Source organism: Cynocephalus volans, chromosome 7, assembly GCF_027409185.1.
Source record: "Cynocephalus volans isolate mCynVol1 chromosome 7, mCynVol1.pri, whole genome shotgun sequence".
NCBI classification, from domain to species: Eukaryota; Metazoa; Chordata; class Mammalia; order Dermoptera; family Cynocephalidae; genus Cynocephalus; species Cynocephalus volans.
In genome coordinates this window covers 119,255,451-119,277,934 of record NC_084466.1, presented here as the reverse complement: position 1 = coordinate 119,277,934, position 22,484 = coordinate 119,255,451, and the positions used below count along the sequence as shown (strand labels likewise).

The window sequence follows — 22,484 nt, the reverse complement described above, 5'->3', positions numbered from 1 at the left end:
ACAGTGTGGGACAAGTCCATCCGTGTGGGCAGTCTGTGCTGACCATGAGCTGAGCCATTCCCCATTTCAGGTTTTTCCAGTGGGCACTGAGAGGGAGGGGCCTCATGTCACATCTGACTGTGCAGCAGCTGATATAAGGGTGTTCTCTTCTGAGCTTCAGGCCCGGGCAATCTTGATATTCCCCCACCTTTGGGCTCAGGTCAGGGAGCCCTGTATACCCTAAGCACAGAGCCTGGCAGCCTCTCTTGGGCAGCAGGCATCCATCCCCTCCCTAGCAGGGATAAACCTGTGCAGGGGGAGGAGAGATGTTGGAAAGGGAATCACTTGCTCTCAGCTCTTTGTATCAGATGGTGGACTCCTAGCAGGCTGATTCAGTTTGCAAGTGCCGATATTTTCTTCAAGGCACTAGCCCTAACCCAGCTCTGAAAGAGAGGGATAGAAACATAAGCAAACACTGAAATGAACATTAGAAGACCTGCTTACACTGATACCAGTATGATTCTAGAATTTTCATGGACAGAATTATTGCTTTGTAACAGAGTGTCAGAGAAACAGAGGAAGCATTTATCACGTGGTCACTATGGATTTGGCAGCCGTCCTGGTTCTGTGGGCATCTGGCTCAGCTGATTAGCCATGCAGAATCTTGCCCAGTGTGTCCTTGGCATAAACAGACACATGAACCACACAGGACAGAGCAGCATTAAGGAGAAGAAACAGCCATCACAGCATATAAGAGTGTGTGCGTGTGTGTGTATGTTTATGTGTGTGATTACAAATAGAAAAAAAGCAATGGAAACTAGAAAGTGAAACTCATTTCTAATGGGCAGATTCCTACTTACAGAAATGAAACTTCAGCTCTGCATTATGAGTCTACTATCAGGATTCTAGGACCAGTTCTGTGTTTGATTGACTAACTAAATGAACTTGATTTCACTTAAACTCTCGGTTGCCTCATGAGTTTTATAATAAGGTTGGCCCCAAACTCTAGCTGCAAACTAGAAAGGTCCCTGGGAATCTTCAAAAAATACTGATGCCTGAGCCAATCTCCAGTCGAATAAATTAGAATCTCTGGAAGTGAGGCCCAGGCATCATTATGAGGAGTTGTGTTTTTAAAAATAAATCCCAAAGTGATTTTTGTACATGGTTTAAAACCACTGAGCTAGATCTCTGCTATTCAGAGTATGGTCTGTGGAGCAGCATCATCATCAATTCATATTTAGAAATGCAGAATCTCAGGCCATTCCACAGACACACTGAATTAGAATCTGCCTTTCAACATGTCCAGGTGATCTGCTGGTACACTAAAGTTGGAGAGATACTTTCCCAGATGATCCTTGTATCACTTTCAGGTCTAAATGCTATGGATCATAGACTCATTCCCAGTCACTGTGCATCTTTCTATGAGGCTGTCATTCAGAATCTTCATTGTTCTGTGTCTTGGGTTTCCCATGTGCATCTTAATAATCCACACAGTTCCAAAAAGGAATGTAGATCAAATGGTATTGATCACTACAGACAGTGTCTGATGTTTTATTCTGAGACTACTCATATTTGCAAACATGTGCCAATCACATCCACAGGGAAAATACTCAGCTACCAAGAACTTCTCTTCTCTGAAAGGCCCAGTAATTTTCACTGCTCTGAAAGGCCCAGTAATTTTCTTGACAGCTATCTTTGGCCCATCATGATTTCCTTTCCTAGCTGACTCCTATGTATTCCAGTTCTAACTGCATTTTCATGGTCTCATTTTTACATTTCAAGCATTCATTCACCTGGAATTGTCTATGTAACTCTTTGAGAACATTTACACAATTGAACTAGGCTCAAGATAATACGTAGATCTGTAATGTCTATGGGAAATATCCTCAGGTTTCTTGGGGACAAATTGTTTTTAGATTTGTCTGAAATATCCTGGGACTTGGAGAGTCCATGTCTATAAGGGAATGAGAAGAGGAGAAGGTATTTTCTAGTTGTAATTGCAATTTAGGATCCTAAATTGGGCCAGAAAAACAAGTTGCAGTACCTATATCCTTCCCATGGATCTGGGAGCCCATAGATGTTTAAGGAAGTGGTGGTCCAAACACATTGTGGGCACACCCAAGGCTGTCTTCGTTGCAGTGAGTTCCATATCCATTTGAAAAATCAGAAGACTTTGCGTGATCGTTAGTAACATGCCCTGTTCTCTGTTGAGACTCTTCTCAAGTGACTTGCCATCTAGCAACAGAGACAGATTCATCAGCACTTAGTCTGATTTCAACAAAAGCAGTACCCAGTGATTGCTTTGCAAACACAGAGAAAGGGATATTTACCTCTTTCGGAGGTTCATAAAAAATTTCTTGGACTAACTCTTGTGCTTTCACCTGAAATGTTGGCCGAATCATAGTCCTGTTAGTTCCTCTACTCAGAGAACACTCCCAGGACTGTCTACTCTGAGAGCAGGCGTAGCCCAGGAGGGGCTCCGTGGCCACTCCTGCAGTGTGCAATAGTGCTGGCTGCACACCCTAGGGGGAAGGCTCAGGCGCAGGACCACCAAACAGTTCTTATATATCAAGTCATGGTAATTGTGCAAAAGCCAATGAGAGGGCATGTGTGACTGTGAATTTGCCAGCTGACTACCAAATTGGTACTCCGAAAACAGGAAGATTTATGCGATAGGGGCCCCAGTATGTGCGATGCATCTTTACTGTCTTATCAAGAATGAGTTTGTTTTAGGTGTCTTGTCAGTTGCATCTGTGAAGGTCGTCAGTTATTGACTGCCCTGTAGGTGAGATCTAGCCCCTTACTTTTCCAGGGACCACCTGAGGACAGATTAGACTCAGAGAGCCTGAGGTATGGAGCTTGATTATACCCTTTTCCTGTGTATGAGTTGGCTGATCAGGTACCTGTGCTGGTGCATATATATGTGTTTAAAGAGCCTCTACACCTACCACTATAAAATGTTGTACAGTAGCACCATACTCTCCCAGCATACGCATTTGTCCAAACATGTTGGAAGGTTCAAGAAATTCCCTTGAGCTACAACGGTTCCTTTGGACGTAGAAAAGCCTTGTGTCGAGTTCCTAATTCAGTTGCTTAGCAGGTGAGATTAGGTGCTACCTTTACTCTCTCCTTTAGCAAACATCCTTAGTCCCAGTTCATCCAGAATCTCCCTCAGGCATCCTTAGTGGTGCTCCCCAGTGGGCCTCACCTGCCCTTCTAGAATTGGGCAATAAGGGGCAACATTGCGTTAGTTTCAATATATGTCCTTTAGATATACAGACCCATGACACACAGGATAAAGCAGCCTTCAGGAGGAAAAAAACAGCTGACCAAATGTGTATAAGTTTATTAGTACGAAAAAACAATGGAAACTGGACAAGGAAATGTATTCTCGCTGAACAGGTTCCTAGTTGAACCAGATTCCAGGATAAGTTCTGTAACTGACATACTAACCGGGTGATGTTAATAAGACCATTGATCTACATGAGCCTCAGTTCTTCAAGGATTAAATAAGAGGCTTTGTCTAGACTGATGATTCTCAATCCAATGATTCTGTTTATTTTTTCAAAAAAAGTTTTAATTCACCTGGAAGCATCTGTATACATTTTAGAGAGAATTTCCTCCCCCAAGCTAGGTGTAAGATAATGCATAGCCTGATGTCTCAAAGCATATGGGTATTTTTCAGATTTCTCCCAAGCACATGGGACTTCAGGAGGAGTTGTCCACCAAAGGGAGTTCAGAGGGTTGCCACTGCAGTCTAGCATCCTAACTTAGATGGGCTAAAAAGAACACGGCTCAGCACACATATTATTCTCATAAGGCTGAGCTCTTATCAGCTCAGAGTCTGGTGCCAGCTGGTCTAGGAGAATCTGTGAGTAAACTTTACTCTTATCATATAACTTATTTTTCTCCATTTTCCTGCTGCCTTATGGAAGCCCAAAACTCCTGTGTGTGTGTGCGTGCGTGCATGCGGGCGTGTGTGTGTGTGTGTGTGTGTGTGTTTGTGTGTGTGTGTAGTGTCACTTCTAAGAGCTATGGCTATTTGTTAATACTAAGACAGAGCTCCAAGCCACTGGCATGAGAGAGAGAGACTTTTGAACTGAGCCTCTCCTGCCTGATGGTTAAAGCATGCATTAAAAATAAAAATTCTTCTTTTCTCTTGTTATACATCTCTTTTTTAGAGAGGTGTTCCAGCTAAGAATTTATGAAGGTTGAGTAAAGAAATTATTTGTGTTTTTCTCCCCTTCAGAAGGATGCTGTCCATTGGCCAAAAAGTGGGAGTTGAAGTGACAGTGCAATGTGCCACCCAACTATTGTGTGATCTTTCCTGTCACACCTTCTTGAAGACACTAATGAGGAAAGATTTGTATGATGGTAGATTTAGATATGTTAACATTTAATATTTCTAAAGACAGGCCTCAGGCCAGCATCCAGGTGCAGGGTCTCTCCTAGGACATCAGAGCTTCACTCTCTTCCCTCTTTCAATCTGTGCACGAGCGCACGGAGATTTAAACTCTCCACATCAGTTTTATTCTGATCAACTCGCCTGTTAACCAAGTTCTCTAAAGCACGGAGAATTTTTTGTCTAGCATTTGACTGTGGTTCTATGTATAGTGCTTTTAAATAGTAGGTAATTGCATCATTTTCAGATTGCTTGTGACATTGCAGAAAGTAGCCATAACGATAATGGACCTCCTGCAATCGGCTCTTATTACCATCATGCAGGGTGAGTGCTTTCTGGTACGTGTCCTCAACCTTTTGCTGTTCACTTTGCTCTGTATACATGTTGGCTAAATCCATATAAGCTATTGTAAATGTGGGCTTTTTCTGTATAGCAAGTTCAAAATGATATATGGCTAATCTCATCATTCTGTCTGCATTTTCTTCATCCTCTCTGCTAGGCTGCAACTTTGCAGCTTTCCTTATTTCATTCATTTGTTGTCTGTAGCTACACCCTATCTAGTGATGCAGGAAGACGGAGTCGGGTGTTGCCTGCAAGGCTGTTTTTAAGAGCTGCAGAGCTTTATCCAGAGAGCCTTTTTTTCGGTAAAACTTGGCTGCATATCGATAGACATATGTCTGTGAGGACTTGTTGGTCAGAGCTTCTTCAATGTACTTTTCTCCTTCAGCTTCTTGTCCTACTTCCTGAAGCTTCAGTGCAAGGAGAACCTTAATATATGCATCTTCTGGACTTAGCCTGATGGCCTGCCTTAGGCGGTGCAAAGAAAACCCCTCCGTGCGTTTTTTTGCTGCATTAAAGCTATCCAGACGATAGGTGGCAATTGCATACCCGATGCTGAATTCAGCGTTTTCAGGGTCTGCTTCCAGAGCTTTTTCAAAGCAGGCCTTGGCCCGTTCATAATTCTGTCCTCCACACTTCAGCAAGGCCCATCCTTCCTCACAGTCCATCTCAGGACACTTCATTCTATAGCGAAAAGGACTTGCCAACCTCTCGCAAGTGCTCTCCACCTTGTCCAGGTATGTCTGGGCTTCTGCCAGTCTTCCCAGGTGGTAGCACACCCAGGCATAGTTGCCCCAGGTCACCAGGCTTCTCATGTCCGATTGGTTGGCATGATCTCGCTGGATTAAGTCTTCGGCTTCTTTCAAGCTCTCCAAGGCTTTCTCATTCTGGCCTTTCAGGTGCTTCACATAGGCCAGCATGTTGTGTATTCCCACATTGTACTTGGTGTCTAGGAACTCAATCTCATCCAAGACCCTGTTTTCTAAATCAGGTATTTCAGAGTTTTCAATTAGAAACTTCCATGTAAAGTGACATCTCAATTGAGCCAGGCTATCCTTGACCCGACGATCTTCAGCATTCTTACTGTAGAAACAAACAAGAAGTTATTTTCATGATTTTCTGATGGAAATGAAATGACATCTAATGAACATATAGGTATAATCATTGTCAAATAAAACAAATCTAGTCTTAGCTAAAGAAAGGCTTTATAGAAAAGATTACTGAATAATATTCACTGCATACAGAGAAATTATTCTTCAGTGTGGAGGAGACAAGGAAAAGTTGAAGGAATTTCATGCCATTAGACTTGCCTCTCAAGAAATTTTTAAAAATGTTTTTTCAGGAGACAGGAAAATGATATAGTTCAGAATCTCAGTTCTACTTAAAGAAAGAAAACATGTTCTAGAAGGAATACATGAAAGTAAAATAAAATCCTTTACTCAGATAGCAGTGTTCAGAACAATAATTGCAATAATGTGTATAAAAAGATATCTAAATGGCAAATGAGCATATGAAAACATGCTCAGCATCATACATCACTAGGTGATTGCAAATTAAAACAAGAATGAGACACCACTACACACCTATTAGAATGGCTAAAATCCAAAACACTGACAACACCCAATCCTGGCCACTATGTGAAGCAACAGGAGCTTTCCTTCAATTGCTGGTGAGAATGCAAAATGGGGGCGCATTATAAGAAAAGTGTGCCAGTTTCGTAAAAGCTAAGTGTAGGCTTATCATACAGTTCAGCCATTGTGCTCATAGGTGTTTACCCAAATGAGTTGAAAATTTATGCCCACACAAAAACCTGCATTTGAATGTTTTTATAGCAGCTTTATTCATAACTACCAAATTGGGAGAAGCCAATATGTCCTTCAGTGAATGAATGAACTTGTGATACACCCAGTCAATGGAATATTATTTATCAACAAAAAGAAATGAGCAATGATGCCACAAAAAAACTTGGAGTTACCCTAAATGCATAATGCTAAGTGAAAGAAGCCAGTCTGAAAAAGCTACATATTGTATGATTTTAAATATATGACATTCTGGAAAGGGTCAAACTATAGAAACAGTAAAAAGATCAGTAGATGCCAGGGCTTAGGTAAGAGGGAAGGGATGAATAGGGTGAGCACAGGGCATTTTTAGGGCAATTAAACTCTCCTGTATGACACTGTAATGGTGGGTACATGATGTTGTGAATTTGTTAAAAGCCATAGAATTGTACCAAGAATGAACCTTAATGTAAACTATAGACTTTAGTTAGTAACAGTGTGTCAGTATTTGTTCATCAGCTGCAACAAATACAAGGGTACTTCACAAAGTTCATGGAAAAATAGAATTAAAAGAGAATGTAAATCTTTCCATGAACTTTGTAGAGTATCCTTGCTATCACACGAATGCATGATGTTAATAATAGGGAAAACTGTCAAAGAGGTGGGAGTTGGAGGGAGGTATATGGGCATGCTGTATTTTTTTTCTTTCTGTTTTTTGTTTTTTGTTTTCTTTTTTGTGACCAGTAAGGGGATCGCAACGCTTGGCTTGGTGTCGCCTGCACCTTGCTCAGCCGGTGAGTGCACCGGCCATCCCTATATAGGATCCAAACCCGTGGCGGGAGCGCTGCTGCGCTCCCAGCCCCGCACTCTCCCGAGTGAGCCACAGGGTCGGCCCCACACTGTACTTTTGATGCATTTTTTTTTCTTATAAACCTAAAATTGCTCTCATAACTAAAGTTTATCAAGGGGGAAAAAAAAGATGATTGCAATGGGGGGAGGAGGAGAGTTGCAATCTGGAGACTGCTCTGATCATAAGATCTGCAGGCATCTCAAAGATTAGTCAGAAAAAGGCTTTTCTTTTACAGGGAGGAGTAAATAAGCCTAGAAAGGACGGAGTGGGGAAGTGGGGTGAGTGGGTGATGAGATCCAACAGTCGAGCAAGAAGGATCTTTCCTGTGGTCGCCAGTTTTCGAGAGGGATTGTTTGGTGTCCCAGTGCTTGTTTAACCTTAATGACCAGTCAAATTTCAGGGTCCTGTGGGAAGGAGACAAGTTTGGTCAAATTAAATTTACAGGAATTTTGTTTGTTTAATCAATGGGAACAAGCAGCTCAGCTAATGATTTATGAGATATAGATTGGGAACTTGGAGGGTACTATGGATTGAATGTTCCCCAAAAGGTCACGAACTGGAAACTTGACTGCTCCTATTGTAACAGCGTTAGAGGGTGGGAAATCTGATTATTGTATTTGAAAGGTGGGGCCTATCAGAGGTGATTGGATCCTGGGAACTATGCTGTCATGAATGGGTTAATCCATTCATGGAGTAAAGGTTTAATGGGTTGTTGTGGGTATGGACTGGTGGTTTTATAAGGAGAGTACATGAGAGAAATCTTGTCATTCTTACCATGTGATGGCCTGTGTTGCCCCAAGACTGTAGTGAGTCCCCACCCAGAAGATTCACCAGATGTGCCCCTTGGGCTGTGGACTTCCCAACCTCCAAAACCTTAAGAAATATATTTTGTTTCTTTATAAATTTTCAATTTTCAGGTATTCCTTTATAAGATAGAAAATGGACTAATACAGAGTCTGTGTAGACTTGTCATAGGTAAACAAGCGGGCCATCTATGAGTCTTATATATGTCATATGGGAAAGGGTGGTCGTGTTGTCTGTTCAGTTATTATAACAAAATACCATCAACTGGATAGCTTATAAACAAAAGAAATTTATTTTTCAGACTTATGGAGGCTAAGAAGTCCAAGATCAAGGTGCGAGCAGATGCAGTGTCTGGTAAGGGCCTGCTTTCCTGGTTTGTACGTGACATCTTGCTGTGTCCTCACATGGTGAAAAGGCTGAGGGATCTCTCTCTCCTGCCTCTTTTAAAAGGGCACTAATACCATCCATGAGGATCTGCCCTCAGGACCTAATCAACTCCTAATGCCATCACTTTGGGCCTTGGGATTTCAATATATGAATTTTGCGTTGGGGGTTGGGGCAGAAACACTCAGACCATAACAGTAGTACTTTGCAGTAAACCGTTTCCCAGACATACAAGTGTGTGTGTGTGTGTGTGTGTGTGTGTGTGTGTGTAAGGGGGGGGAGAAGAGGGTTTCCCATAGCTGTTTTTCAGGAGCATAGGGCTCAGATAAAGTTCAGCATTATGACATCATTCCATATTGTCAGGTTCTTGGTGCTGCCACTGCAGCATCCTGCTTCAGTTACCTCTGGCCTCTCTGGGTTTCATGTGTTCACAGAGACAGGAGAGACCACACTAGGTCATAAAGCCTTAGAAAAAAATTATCAACATCATGATGTCAGCAAATTCATTTTGTCTGGTTTGAATGCCAGCTGAAAGGGATTAAATATGCCTATGACTTAGATTAGTTCAAGAACTTCTCGGTGCTGCATGAAACTTTTCATCCTCACGATGCTGCAATTGCCACAGCAGATCACAGGCATGAAAAACCAATAATGCTATCAAGAGAAATAAACCTGGGGCAAGGAGGAGCCCTCTCTTACCTTTCTCTATGTCTCCAATTTGGTCCGTTGAAATGTGGAAATAACTGCTCATTTCCCCAAGGAGGAAATAGTGATATAAACATTTCTGGTTTTATTCTCCCAATAAAGCAAGAAAGTGGAGTGGAGCAAAGTTACTTTGCTGAATAAAGTCAATATTAGGCACTCTTTTCCCCAAAAAGAACTGTACCTTAGAGTTAGCAACACCCCAAAGGGGAATTAATTAGGAGTTGCTTTTGATCCAACTACTCTTTTACCCTCAAACCTATCCATGGCATATTAGAAGGTGTTATTGGTTGAAATGTGTCCACCAAAAAGATGCTCTGAAGTCCTAATTCCTAGTACCTGTGAATGTGATCATGTTTGGAAATAGGGTCTTTGCAGATATAATCAAGTTAAGATGAGGTCATTGGGTGGGCCCTAATCCAATATGACTGATGTTCCTATGAAAAGAAGAAAAGAGACACAGAGACAGACACACAGGGAAGATGATGTAAAGACACCCAGGGAAAATGTCATGTGAAGACGGAGGCTGAGACTGGCAGCTAAGCAGAGGCCAAGAAGGATTCTACTAAGTCTCAAAGCGTGCATTGCCCTGCTTACAGCTTGATTTCAGACTACTAACTTCCAAAACTGACAGAAAACAAATTCTTGTTGTTTTAAGCCACCCAGTTTGTGGTACTATGTTACGGCAGCTCCAGGAAGTTAATACAGAGGGCAAATATTGAAGTAGGGAAAGATCATTTGATTGACTGCCACAACTTAGAGAATCCCCACTTTTGATTGAAAGTGAACTAATACAATTCTTTTTAAATGATCACTTTCAGCCTCACGAATGTGCCACCTCTAGTTTGTACGGTGCTTGTGCAAATTAGAAAAGCGGGCCCTTCTGTATGAGTATATGTGGTCCTCATCAGGACACTGACCCCAGTAAGCCAAACATGGACTGCAGTTTATTCCCATCCTTTGCCCGTTTGGCCAGTGAATAATCTAAACAGTAATGTTTGGCTGCCTTTACAACAAGCAGGAGAGATTTTCTTTTGTGTTGATCATAGGTACATCCTCCCTGACATGTGCCATCTTTTGCCTTCTAGATTGTGAGCCGTAGGTACACAATGGGGTGAAATGTTATCAAAGAGCCGTCCTTCATCCCTAAATAGGATGCTAAGCACAAAATCCTGCAGGTTCCAATTCCTTTTCAAAACTGAGTAGGGAAAGAGCGGTAAGATAGTTCATTCTTACATTTCTTTCTGATTAGGAAGCAATAGGTTAATGACCCAATTCTGCCACTTACTATCTGTGTGATTTTAAGCAATTAACTCCAATTTCCACATAGTACATTTGCAAAATGACAATAATAATAATAATAGTTATAATAGTTTCTACTTATGGAACTATAGTGAGCATCTGAGGTGATGCGATGAAAGAGCAAGGCAGATTGAGCTAATTACCAAGCAGAATATAGAAAATAGCTGTTGGTGTTAGTGTCGGTATTATCATTGTGTGTGTGTGTGTGTGAGAGAGAGAGAGAGAGAGAGAGAGAGAATCTCAGGCCCTCAGTGGATGGGGCAGAGGAGGACTCCCATCAGCCAGCAGGTGCCAGGTGTTTTCCCAGGTGATTTTCCCTTTGGGCAATTTTTAGCACTGCTGGGAAGGAGCAGCCCAACCCGCCCGTGGTCTTGAGCCTCTGGGAACAGGGGCAGCTTGATGTGGGCTTCAGTCCAGCATTATCTAGACAGCCCCCTCCAGGCCTCCTTGGGTCAGTAGGCTCTGGACACCCGAGCATACCACTGAAAAACCTACTGGGAATACTGGCTTTCAGCACCCTGAGTAGGGCATGGCTTTCTGGCTGACCCCATAAGTAGAGGTAGGATTAACATGATTTCATGGCCAGGAAACTGGTAAATGAAAATTGGAGCCTCCTGGCAATGAATATCTCTCTCCAGTATCCCAAGCTCAAACACTGCCCTGCAGGGCATGCAATGGGAATCCCTGGGACTGTGGCCTAGGCTGCCAGCTCCTCTTCTTCTCACCTTTTGGAGGAGCTAATAGGAAGCAGCCTCCATCCTCCATCATTGCTGCAACCCTCCCCACAGCAGGCAGTTACAGGTGTAGGGTGGAAAAGGCATCCTGCAAATGGAGCCCTCCTTTCAGTTCCCCTCTTCTGTTACTGTATCAGATGGAGAGTCTCTAGCAGGCCAGTATACTTTTGAGGAGAAAGTATTTTCTGCTACTTAACAGCACAAGACAAAGCAGGAAAGAAAGGAATGTATTCCTTTTGGATAAAATGTTTCTTAACCCTGCTTATGTTTCATATTTCCTAACACCTAATTAAGAGAAATCCTATTTTGCACAATAAAACCCCAAACCTGTGATATTTTCAAACAAAAATCAAACATTGCTATCTTTAAAACTATTTTCTTCCACTACCTGCCTTCAAGTGATCCATTTTGGTCTGAATAGATCAAAACTCACTCGCCACCATTATCCTTTCCCACCCGGCTCCTCTCAGACTCCAGGCTGGGTTTGTCTGGTTTGCAATTCTGTGAGCGTCTCCTGTGAGGTGTTCACTGGGTTAGAATTATGACACAGATAAAATGACTTCTGCTGTGAAGACAGCTTTATTTTCCATTTAGATGTAAGCCTCAGTTTACATACAAGAGTTAAAAAGTTTGCATTTCTTAGGAGAGGTCTGCCTGGGAATTTGCCAGGAAACTACTAGAATTACAAAATATGCTAGAAACAAATGTGCAGGAGCACCAAGAGCTTTACTTTGTGGTTTCTGTGAGACACAGTTGCTAAGCAGTGCTTGGATCCAGCTGAGAGGCTCATCCAGGTTAGTCCTGTGTCTTTTTGGTGCTTCTTAGGCAAGTGAGGGGCTTTACATTTAGGGGAGAATTGCCTGGTAATGTTGTTTACACATAGGAGTATGACTGCTGTGGTATAACACAAATATATGTTTATTCTTTGTCCCTGGTTCCTTCGGAATCCAGAATTCACAGATTGTAATTGCCTGAACCTGACTCTAAGCTGAAACCTGGGGCTGTCTGCCATTAGGTTGTTTCAGCCTTAGCTGGAGCTACGCTGAATTGAAAGCAGGCATAGGTTCATTGAACAGAACTCAGATTCTAAAATCTTTGTAAATTTAAATTATCAAAACATCATGGATGTTGACTGGACTGTCTGGGTCACGTGCAAATGCCCACAGGAAAGGGCTTTTCTCTAATTAGACCATCTGAAATCCAGCTGCTAATCAGCTCTGTATTTCTGTTTGTAGAGGAGAAAAAATCTTTTTCCTGTACCCTTCTTAGGATCAATGGCTGGGGCCTGGAAAATTAGACTGGCAAAGACAGATTAACAAGAGAAAAACAAACAGGAGTTTATTAACGTGTGCATCATGCACACATATGGGTGTACTTGGTGATGAGCAACTCAAAGAGGTGGTTAGAACTTGGGCTTGTACAGCATCTTAACAAAATAACAATAAATTTGTAGAGAAGTGACAAGACAAAGGAAAGGGACTTTGAGTTTCTAGGGGTGGCTAATATGTGTAATATTTGGGGAAGTGGATTGTAGATGAGGGCTGGTTAGTATAGCTTTGTTTGTGTAGACTCTTGGCACCATCTTGTCTTCAGCGATGAGGTTGTTAACCTCTTTCTTGTATGGGAGGTAGGGGCCGGGGACACTTTCACAAAGGAATTTGTTCTGCTTGTAGGCAGATGGTGGCAGGGGTGGGGGGTGGGGCGTAGAGAGCTTGTCCTGTGTCTGCTTTTTCTCAATTTCTCAAAATAAACCTTATGTCAAAGTTGCATATTTTGGGATGGCATACTCTGAACTCATGATACAGAGGCTAACAGCACTCCTGAATTGTGGTCCCTGTGGAAAGTGCTAGTTGGGGGAGGACACATCACAGGGAGTGTGACTCCTCCACCCACTCCTGATAGATTATACTCTCAACACCTCTCAAGGATATCTTGCTGCTATTGATTTGCTGTTTTCTGCTTTCCTAATTAGTTGCAGTTTGCGAATCTGATAGCCTGACTCTACATCCTCATCTTGGTAGGGTAGCGTGATTACTAAATGCAGCTGACCCCAGCAAAGGATCGTTCTTTTCTAAGCTCACTGTACAAATGATCAGGGTGAAAGGGGTGGGGAGTTAGGTAAACCCAGTTTAAAAATTTTTGAAAACGTAAGATTTTGAACCAGCCCAAATGTCCATCATCAGATGAGTGGATACAGGAAATGTGGTACATCTACACAATGGAATACTACTCAGCTATAAAAACGAATGAAATACCGCCATTTGCAACAACATGGATGGACGTTGAGAGAATTATATTAAGTGAAACGAGTCAGGCACAGAAAGAGAAATACCACATGTTCTCACTTATTGGTGGGAGCTAAAAATAAATATATAAATTCACACACATACACACACACACACACAAAAACCGGTGGGGGGAGGGGAAGAAGATATAACAACTACAATTCCTTGAAGTTGATACGACAAGCAAACAGAAAGGACATTGTTGGGAGGGAGGGAGGAGAGGGAGGAGAGGGAGGTTTCGGTAATGGACCACAATAACCAACCACATTGTATATCGACAAAATAAAAATTTAAAGAAAAAAAAAAAAAAAAGAAAACATAAGATTTTGTCCTGGCCACCCCCTGGACATGATGTCTCATTATCCTTAAGTTGCATAAAAATGTTTTTTCTGTAAAAACTCTTTTGTCCCTCTTGTATATAGGCTTTCCAGCCTGTGTGAGAGTAGGGGAAAATTGAAAAAATGTCAAGTTATGATTGTTGAATGGGACACTCTGATTTTGCAACAGTAAAAAGAAAAATAAAAGCCCAGCCTTTGGGGAGACGGGGGAGGAGGAAGAGTAGGGCATTAATAATCTTTGCTTTTCAGAATTGCTCCTGGAAGCCTTCCCGCCTCTCTGAAGAAAACCTCTTCATGCCGCCTTTCCAAGCATCTACTAGTGCATTGAATTCAGCTTGCTGAGCCTATGAGCATACCAGCTAGCACGGGGTGTAGAGGTGGGACCAGCTCCAGAACTTTTCACCCAGAAAACCTCAGATGTCATCTTCACTCCTGAGGCAGATGGACTGGTGTCAGGGACAAGTAAAAGTATTTGAAACTGACTGTCTTCAAACAGTCCCTCTGAAACCAAAGGCTGGACTGAATTTTTCAGACTGGACTGGAAGCACTAGGGTGAGAGGCCCGACAGTGGATGGCCATACTGGGGAAGGGGCACTGTTAACCTGTGCAATCAGACTAAAGTACGTCCGGCTTGGGGTGCCTGAACAATTGTAATACTGTTTCTAGGGTGTCATGCATGTCCTCTATGGTTATAATTTTTGTGTGTGTACCTGCCTATCATGACACTGCCTCAGCCCAGGATGGCTTTCAGGTAAGCTTCAACTTCCCGGCCAGAGTTGTGCTGTGCCACCAGGTAAAAAGGTTAATAGAGAAACTTAATGAAGCCACCTGGACTTATAAGATAGACCTTTAAAATTAATAGGATTTGTTCAAGCTGGCTAAATTCAAGATCCCTAAGAGACAAACTGAGATCAATACTGCAGGATCTTATACTATTGTGTGGATTCTATGGATAATACTTTTGCTACAAAGACATGTTAGATAAGGACCAAGGGGATGGACTGTGCAGAAAAGAGTTAACATAGCAAGTCTGAGACTATTATCCTTAGAAACATTGGCTGCCAAGGTTGGCCCTTGGCTGGCAACTGAGAACTTGGATTTTTGGAGTGTTCCCTCCGTCCCCTAACTGATAAGATTGGTTTACTATGCATAAACTGTTTCTGCAAATGATGTTGTTTATGCTGGCACCTGCTTTCCTTCTGGGAGTCTGAAATTTTGAAACATGCTAGCCAGAGGGTGCCTACATGACCAGTTCCCAATAAAACTCTTGGGCACTTTGTATCTAGCTTTACATATGTCATCACAATTTGATGCTGGAAGAATTAAGTGCATCCTTTGTAACTCCATGGCAGAGAACTCTTGAAAACTTGTGCCTGGTTTTCACTGGACTGGGCCCCTGCACCTTTCTCCCTGTGCTGATTTTGCTATGTATCCTTTTGCTGTAATAAATCTCAGCTGTAAGTATGAGTATATGTTGAGTCTTGTAACTCTTTCTAGTGAATCACCAAACTTGGGGGTGGTCATGGGGACCCCTGATTCTTAGAATTCTCATTGGAATAAAACAGTGCAGCAGGCTATTAGGAGATGATAACAACTCCATCTGGTGCAACAAAGAAGAGGAAAGACAGGCAAGACTGGCTGAGTATGGATATCTTTCCAACCTATCCTTCCTGTGAATGTTCCCAAGCCATCATACACATGGCTAAGGACATTGCATCATTCTTGGGCATACCTGGGACAAGTGTCCATTCCCTGGTGGATCTCAGTTCAGGATGTTATTTATCCACATAAATCAGGAGAGAGAAAGGAGCAGGGCCATCAAAACCCTTCTGTTTTTTTATCTCAAATTGGAGTCAGTGTCTCTCCCTTCATAATCATGAGTGAGCTTGGGAGGATTGTGAAATGGTATTTGGCAGGGATTCCAGGAGAATGAAGATCCCAATAGGGACCATACTATGAGATATTTGTATAAGGGGACAATGCAAAGAGGAAGTCACATTTATGTTAATGTGATGGGAAGCCGAATAAAGGGTATATGAGACTCTGTGTACCATTTTTGCAACTTTGAGTCTAAAATTATTTCAAATAAAAACGGTTAGAAAATCAAATTCTAGGCTGATAATTATTTTCTCTTGGCACTTTGAAAATATCTTCCCACTATGTTCTCTTGCTGTTGAGAAGTAACAGCTCAATCTAATAGTAATTCCTTTACAGATATTTCTTTTGTTTTTAGTTGCTTTAAAGATCTTCTCTTTGCCTCAAAGACACTTAAAAGACACGACTGTGTTTTTAGATGTAGACATCTGCTTGGGGGATCTTTTGTGGAAATCATGTATCTGAGGGTTAGCATTTTCCATTAGTTCTGAAAATTTCAGCAATTTTCTCTTCAACTATTATTGCCTCTCCTCCATTCTCTTTTATTTGTCCTTCTTGGACTCATCACATGTGTATTTACCTTTCTGACTTTGTTCTCCACGTCTCTGAGTATCTCTTTGATTTTCTATTTCTTTGTCTTTCTGTGCTGCATTCTGAGTAATTTCTTTAGATCTGTCTTCCAATTCAATAAATACCTCTTCGGCCATGTATATACTACTGTTCAACCAATCCTTTGAGTTTTTCATCTCTATTAGTCTAGTTTTTATATTTTAAAATTGTTTGGTTCTCCTACAAATCTGCCTACTCAGATTTAATAGATTCTTATTCCTTTGTTATAATTTAAATTTGCTCTTTTCTTTAATCTTGAAATTTACCAAATATATTATTTTATATTCTGTATCCAATATTATCAATATCTGCAGTTTTTGTTGCTCTGATTTTGTAGTTTATGTTACTTGTAACGTTTACACATTGTGGCTTATTTATTTGTGTATGTTCATTTATTTTATATTTTGATTTCACGTTTCCTGGAACTTTATCCTTGGGAATTCTTTGGCAACTATGTAAAAAGTATTTCCTTTAGAGGGATGTTTTTATTTGCTTTTGTTAGGTGCTTGGGAGTGCTCCCAATCCAGAGCTGCTTTGAACTAAATTTCCAGCTTGAGATTTTGTTTAAAAGTCTACATATGTAGTGACAATTTCAGCCCCAATCAATCATGCTTCTTCACTCAAGATTAGAAATTATCAGGAAAGACTTATTTTTCCCAGCTTTATTCAGGGCCAAAGCCAAAAAAAAAAAAAAAAAAGACATGTGTCTCCCCATTATTTAGGTCTGCAAATTGTTAGTTTCTCTAGTTTATCCTCTGAATGGGTCTTAATTTTATGCGGGTTCTATAATATCACCCATCATGTGCAGATACCAGGCATTGTCTTCTATCTCTTTTACAATGGCATTAAACATCATGATGTAGGCCATCAGCAAGTGACATGTAACACCAGTGCAAATGAACACATCTTTATTCCTGTGGATTTTCACTTTCCTGTTTTTTTCTGGATTTCTTGGAGTCCTTACTCTCCTCTCAATGCAGCTATGCAGTTAAAAAGACATGTTTTGCATATTACACAGGATTTTTTGTTGTGTTACACAGGTTTTTTTTTTCTGTGTACATTTGGTCTACCATAATGTTTGTAAGAAAACCCATTTAATTTTCATAAAACACTGTGAGGTATAATTTATTATTCCCAGGTTTTACATGGGGATATGTTCAGAAAACAGAGGTTAAGTGATCTTTCCCAACACCATAGAGATATTAAATGGTGGAGGTGAGATTCAAAAAGGTCTAAACCCAAAGCCAGGGCACTTTCCAAAATCTTAATAAAATTTGTTGAATGACACTTGAACTAATTCCTGCCTGAATGAACCTAGAAATTGATATGTGTTTCTTCATTAAGTTAGAAAGAGCCCAAATCAGAAACAAATTGTAATAAAAATTGAGATCAGGAAGCTTCCTGAGCATAGCTCCTTACATCAGTGTCCTATACATAAATATTGCCCCACAGGGCAACTGGGAGGCCCCAGGAACACTTTCTAGGGACCAGGTTCTGCTCTCCATTCTGACTCTTGAGTTAGTTGGAATCTCCCTCCTTACTCAGTGACTAATCTTATACTTCTTTATTGTATGTTGGAGCTGATGATCGCAGTCTCTAATTTTTCCACCTTCCATTCTTGTTCCTGTGTCTTTTGATGATTTTTATAGGTTAGCAGACTTTCCAAGGCAAAGTATTTTCTGCTTCTCAGCAGACCTTAAGCTGAACACAGGAAAACAAAAGAACATCATAGCACTTGGTCATATAATAAGATTGCGAAAGCAGCATCCAATGGCAGAATTCCTGACTGTTCCTAGACACAGCCAATAGCTGACTTCAGTGCTTCCCATCCCTGCTTATTAGTGATTGGAGCATAAGTTGTTATTACAAGCCTGTTCTGACCAATGAACATGATTTAGGGGCCGTTTTGATTGTCGGCTCCTGATACTGCAGAAAACATGAAACTGAGCTGGACAAAGATGCTGGTTAGGGAATCCAGCAGGCAATTCACTTCACCAGCAGTCACCAAGGTCTGGATCTCTTTCCTAACTACACCTGGAAGGCAGGATGCTGGGTCTAGGATGTGTACAGAAAGCAGGAGTCATTAGGACAGCAATTTTGCTTGCTCCACCCCAAGAATTGTATTTCTGACATACCATTTCCTTTTGGACAATTGCTGTAAATCTTCCCTTGTTTAAAGAGCAGGAAGATGGGGAGGTCCATTTTGCATTCAGCAAAATTCTTAGAGAGGTCCAGGATCTCCTAGTTCAGAAGGAAGCAAGCAGGTTCTATCCGGGGCTGGAATATAACTTGTAATCAGCTCGGCAGGAGTCAGGAGTGGGATCCTGTGCTATTGGGTGGCATATTTTGCATAGAAGCTTTCAAACAGAATATTTTGAATGGAGTTTGACATGGAATAGATCTAAGCATCTGAGTTAAAATTTATCTCACTTTTCCTTAAAGCTTATAAGCCTTAATTAAAATGCATACCTTGGAGTCTGGTCCATTGGAAGTTCTCAGTAAATCTTATCTATCATATTTTCTAACATCTAGTGGAAAAAAGGATTTTAGAAATAATAAAACAAAGAAATGTCTAAGTCCCTTTGCTTTTCAAATAAGTAATAAAAGAGGAACAAACTCTGAAATTTTCCCCAATTCTTTCTTTTAATTATGCTGACTTTGTCAGAATGAACCTAAAAATAGCCTCCTGTTCACCCTTTGGGTGCCACGCTCTTCTCCCATTCCAGTCCTTAGCTCTGAGCTCTGGATGGTTAGTTATCCTACATGCTGGTACATCCTGATCGAGTCAGGGAGTCCTACACAATTCAGTGTGCCTGAGTAATTAAGAGTTACCTAAATTAAAAGTCAAATATCTATTAATTAAATCTTTAATCAAATCCTATCTTCTTTTGGAGCATGGTTCCTTTGAAATTTGTGTTTGAGAAAATGGGTTGGAAAATTTCAATTCAATAGAAAGTACCAGGGAAGAAGAGAAAGAATTTACCTCCTGGTGTGGGAAAGTGCTCTTATCTGGGATGCTTAATCTTTAGAAACAAGTCTGGTCTGGGGATGCTCAAGCTCATGCACCACATACACACAGTTTTTAAAGGAAATGTTCCCCATGAAATTCCACAAGAGGAAAGGGGTAGAAATCTTATATAAGGGACAAGCGAGGACTGTAAGACAGGAAAGGCTATAAGATGTACCTGATTGTAAATATAAAATGGAAATAGTGAAACAATCACAATGGGCAGAATTTCCACTTGAAGAAAATGAATCTTTTTTTTTTTTTTTTTTTTTTTTGTCTTTTTGTGACCGGCCGCACCGCGAGCGCACCGGCCATCCTTATATAGGATCCGAACCCGCGGTGGGAGCACTGCTGCGCTCCCAGCGCCGCACTCTCCCAAGTGCGCCACGGGGTCGGCCCAAGAAAATGAATCTTAAAGAGTGGACCAGACATCTGGCTGTCAGGAGCTGGGGACCAGCTCTGTCCTGTTTCTCCATTTAAAAACCATCCCATTTATAGCATTAACATGAATACCTGGAGGAATGTTCCTGCTAGGGTTTTTTTGTTTTGTTTTGTTTTTCACTTTGGCTCAGGGATACGGGGGTGCAGGCATTTAGTGCTACAAGAATTTTTGTTTTGATGCCCCATTGGTGGGGCAGAAGTCTCTTTCATTTAAACATAGGTGTCATGTTTCTCCCCCTTTCTCAGGAGTTACTGAGTCACTCTCTCTGTCCAATTGGTCATTGAATTGCTCCCCAGGAGAGTCCTACCTGGAGGGAGAATCTTCAACAATGTCACTCACATTGGTAGCTGAAATCAGCCACAGCTGAAGTATGTATGTGCCATGGAAATAGGCAAATGTTACAAATTAGGTATTTCTTTCTTTCTTTTTTGAGAGCCATTTGCTAAACATTTACCAATGTACCACTGGCTCTCTGTCTCTTGCTCTTACATCAGATGGACAATTGTCACAAAACAGTATTATTTCCAGGTAAAACTATGTTCTGCAAGTCATCAGCCATAATCCATCTATGAGAGAAAGAAGTGGGCATGGTATGGTGGTTCCTGAGGACTGGTGATATCAACTAAGATTGCCAAGTTAGAGGACAATGGCTGAGTCTTCCTAGAATCCAGCCAGTGGCGGAATTTAGTGCCTCCTGCCCTGTTTGTTTGTGACTGGAGGATAATTTGTATCACAGGGCCAGGTTAGCAATGATTAGGGCCAAGGTTTAGGGATTTGGCTACTAGTGCTGCAGAAACCCAGACACTGAGCCAGGTATAGAAACCCTAAAGAGCCACAGGGTAAGGAACTAGTCTTGTCTGTCACTTCACTGGCAGATGGCCACCTTCAAATCCCTTTCCTGACTTTATTCTTGTTAAATGCCCGGTGTGGGCTGACTATGCAGGAGTGATGGCGAGGCAGCTCTGCCTGCTGTTAACCTGGGAATATTCAACTAAACTGCTTAAAGAAAGATGTTTGGAATTAATTCAGTTGCATTCAGTAGACCAATAAAGAGAGGAAGTCAAACACCAAGACCGGTAGAATCCTTCATCAGTCATGCCAGAGCTTAGAGGCAGTGACCATTCTTTTACTTGGAATAACTTCTATTGTCTTTACAGGAACACACACATTCTAAAGTAAAATTCATGGTGACCTTAATTAGTGTTCTTGGAGTCCTGAAGTCTACACGTTTAGCACTGTGCCTGCCATATAGTAATAGCTATTACTGTGGTGATGTTGAAGATATTGTACTAACATTTAGAGATAAAGAGATAAAAAATATATAGTAATATACCCTCCCCCAAGACTTACGTCGTGTATTCAGTTACAGAAAAGAAAGCAGCCTGTAAGGACATTTTCCTTAGTTTCCTCCTTTATTTGACCACATTTTTTCTTGTCCCTGGGGTTCTTCTCATCGTCTTTGTCTTTGCTTTTTTCTCCCAGCCTGCCTCAAACTCTGTCATTAATGGTTCCTTAAGCTTCTTCAGAGAGTCTGATTGATCAAAAAGGGTTAAATAAATAAAACTTCCTGAGTTTCTGAGAAAAGCTAATGATGCATTCAGTCAAACAACAGTTTAGTTGCCAGCAAAACACTGAAGTGAACAGTCAGGGAACATGTCTTCCTTCTTTTGGCTGTTTTCGAATTTGTGTTTAAGAAACAAAAAACATTGATGAGAAATTTACAAATAGCTGTATATTAGAAGTACAGAAAACTTTTACTTCATGGCTGCTGGTCAGGAATCTGGGACCAGCTCATGTCTGACTCGTTGGCTGCATGACCTTGAAAAGTCATTTTATCTCTGTAGCTCTTAATTTCCTTATCAGTTAAATAACTGCCTGGGTACCATCTCAGAGCAATTTTGTTAGAATCTCTGGAATGTATTCTGAGCCATCCATATTTTTAAAAGGTTTCCCAGGTTATTTTAATGTGTAGTGCATATTGAGAACTATTTTCTAGATCCGTGGTTCTCAAACTTTTGCACACATTACCTGCAGGGCATGTTAAATCCCAGATACCTGGGTCCTATCTTCAGAGTTCCTGATTTGGTAGGTCTGGAGTTGGGTTCCTAGAATGTGCATTTCTGACAGATTCTTAGATGATGCTGATGCTACTTACTTTAAGAACCATTGGCCTAGATGATCTCTAATATCACTTTGAAGTATGAAATTCTAAGAATCTATGGCTTGGCATCAATTCTCTGATATACTGTTTGTAGCAGGTGGCAAAGAAATGGCCACAAACTTCTCCCTTTCCTGTATGCATGCTCTTTTACCTTGTGACTTTGCCACTTTTCTCATCAAGAGGTAGAATCAATTTTTCCATCCCTCTCAATCTGGGCTGGCCTTGACACTTGCATTGATTGACAGAATGTGGCAGAACTGACATTGTGCGAATTCTGAACCAAGATCACAAGAGGCCCCACAGCTTTTGTTTTCTCTCATTCTCTTGCTGACCAGAGACTGCCATATGAAGGATCACAGGCTTGTATCCTTGCGGACGAGAAGCCATATGCTGAGAAAGACCCAGCCAACAGCCAGCACCAACCACCAGACAAGTGAGTGAGACCATCTTAGGTCATCCATGCCAAACCAAGTCACTAGCTGATTGCAGTCAT

General features: G+C 41.3%; 1 protein-coding gene across 1 annotated transcript; it reads right to left on the bottom strand.

The window, feature by feature from the left end:
* Positions 1-4,938: 4,938 nt before the first annotated feature.
* Positions 4,939-6,476, bottom strand: LOC134381730 (interferon-induced protein with tetratricopeptide repeats 1B-like). The gene is made up of 2 exons (XM_063101578.1): positions 6,466-6,476; positions 4,939-5,803 (listed from the first exon to the last, which is right to left on the bottom strand). Exons 1-2 carry the CDS (start codon positions 6,474-6,476, stop codon positions 4,939-4,941), a joined length of 876 nt encoding a protein of 291 aa, XP_062957648.1.
* Positions 6,477-22,484: the final 16,008 nt, after the last annotated feature.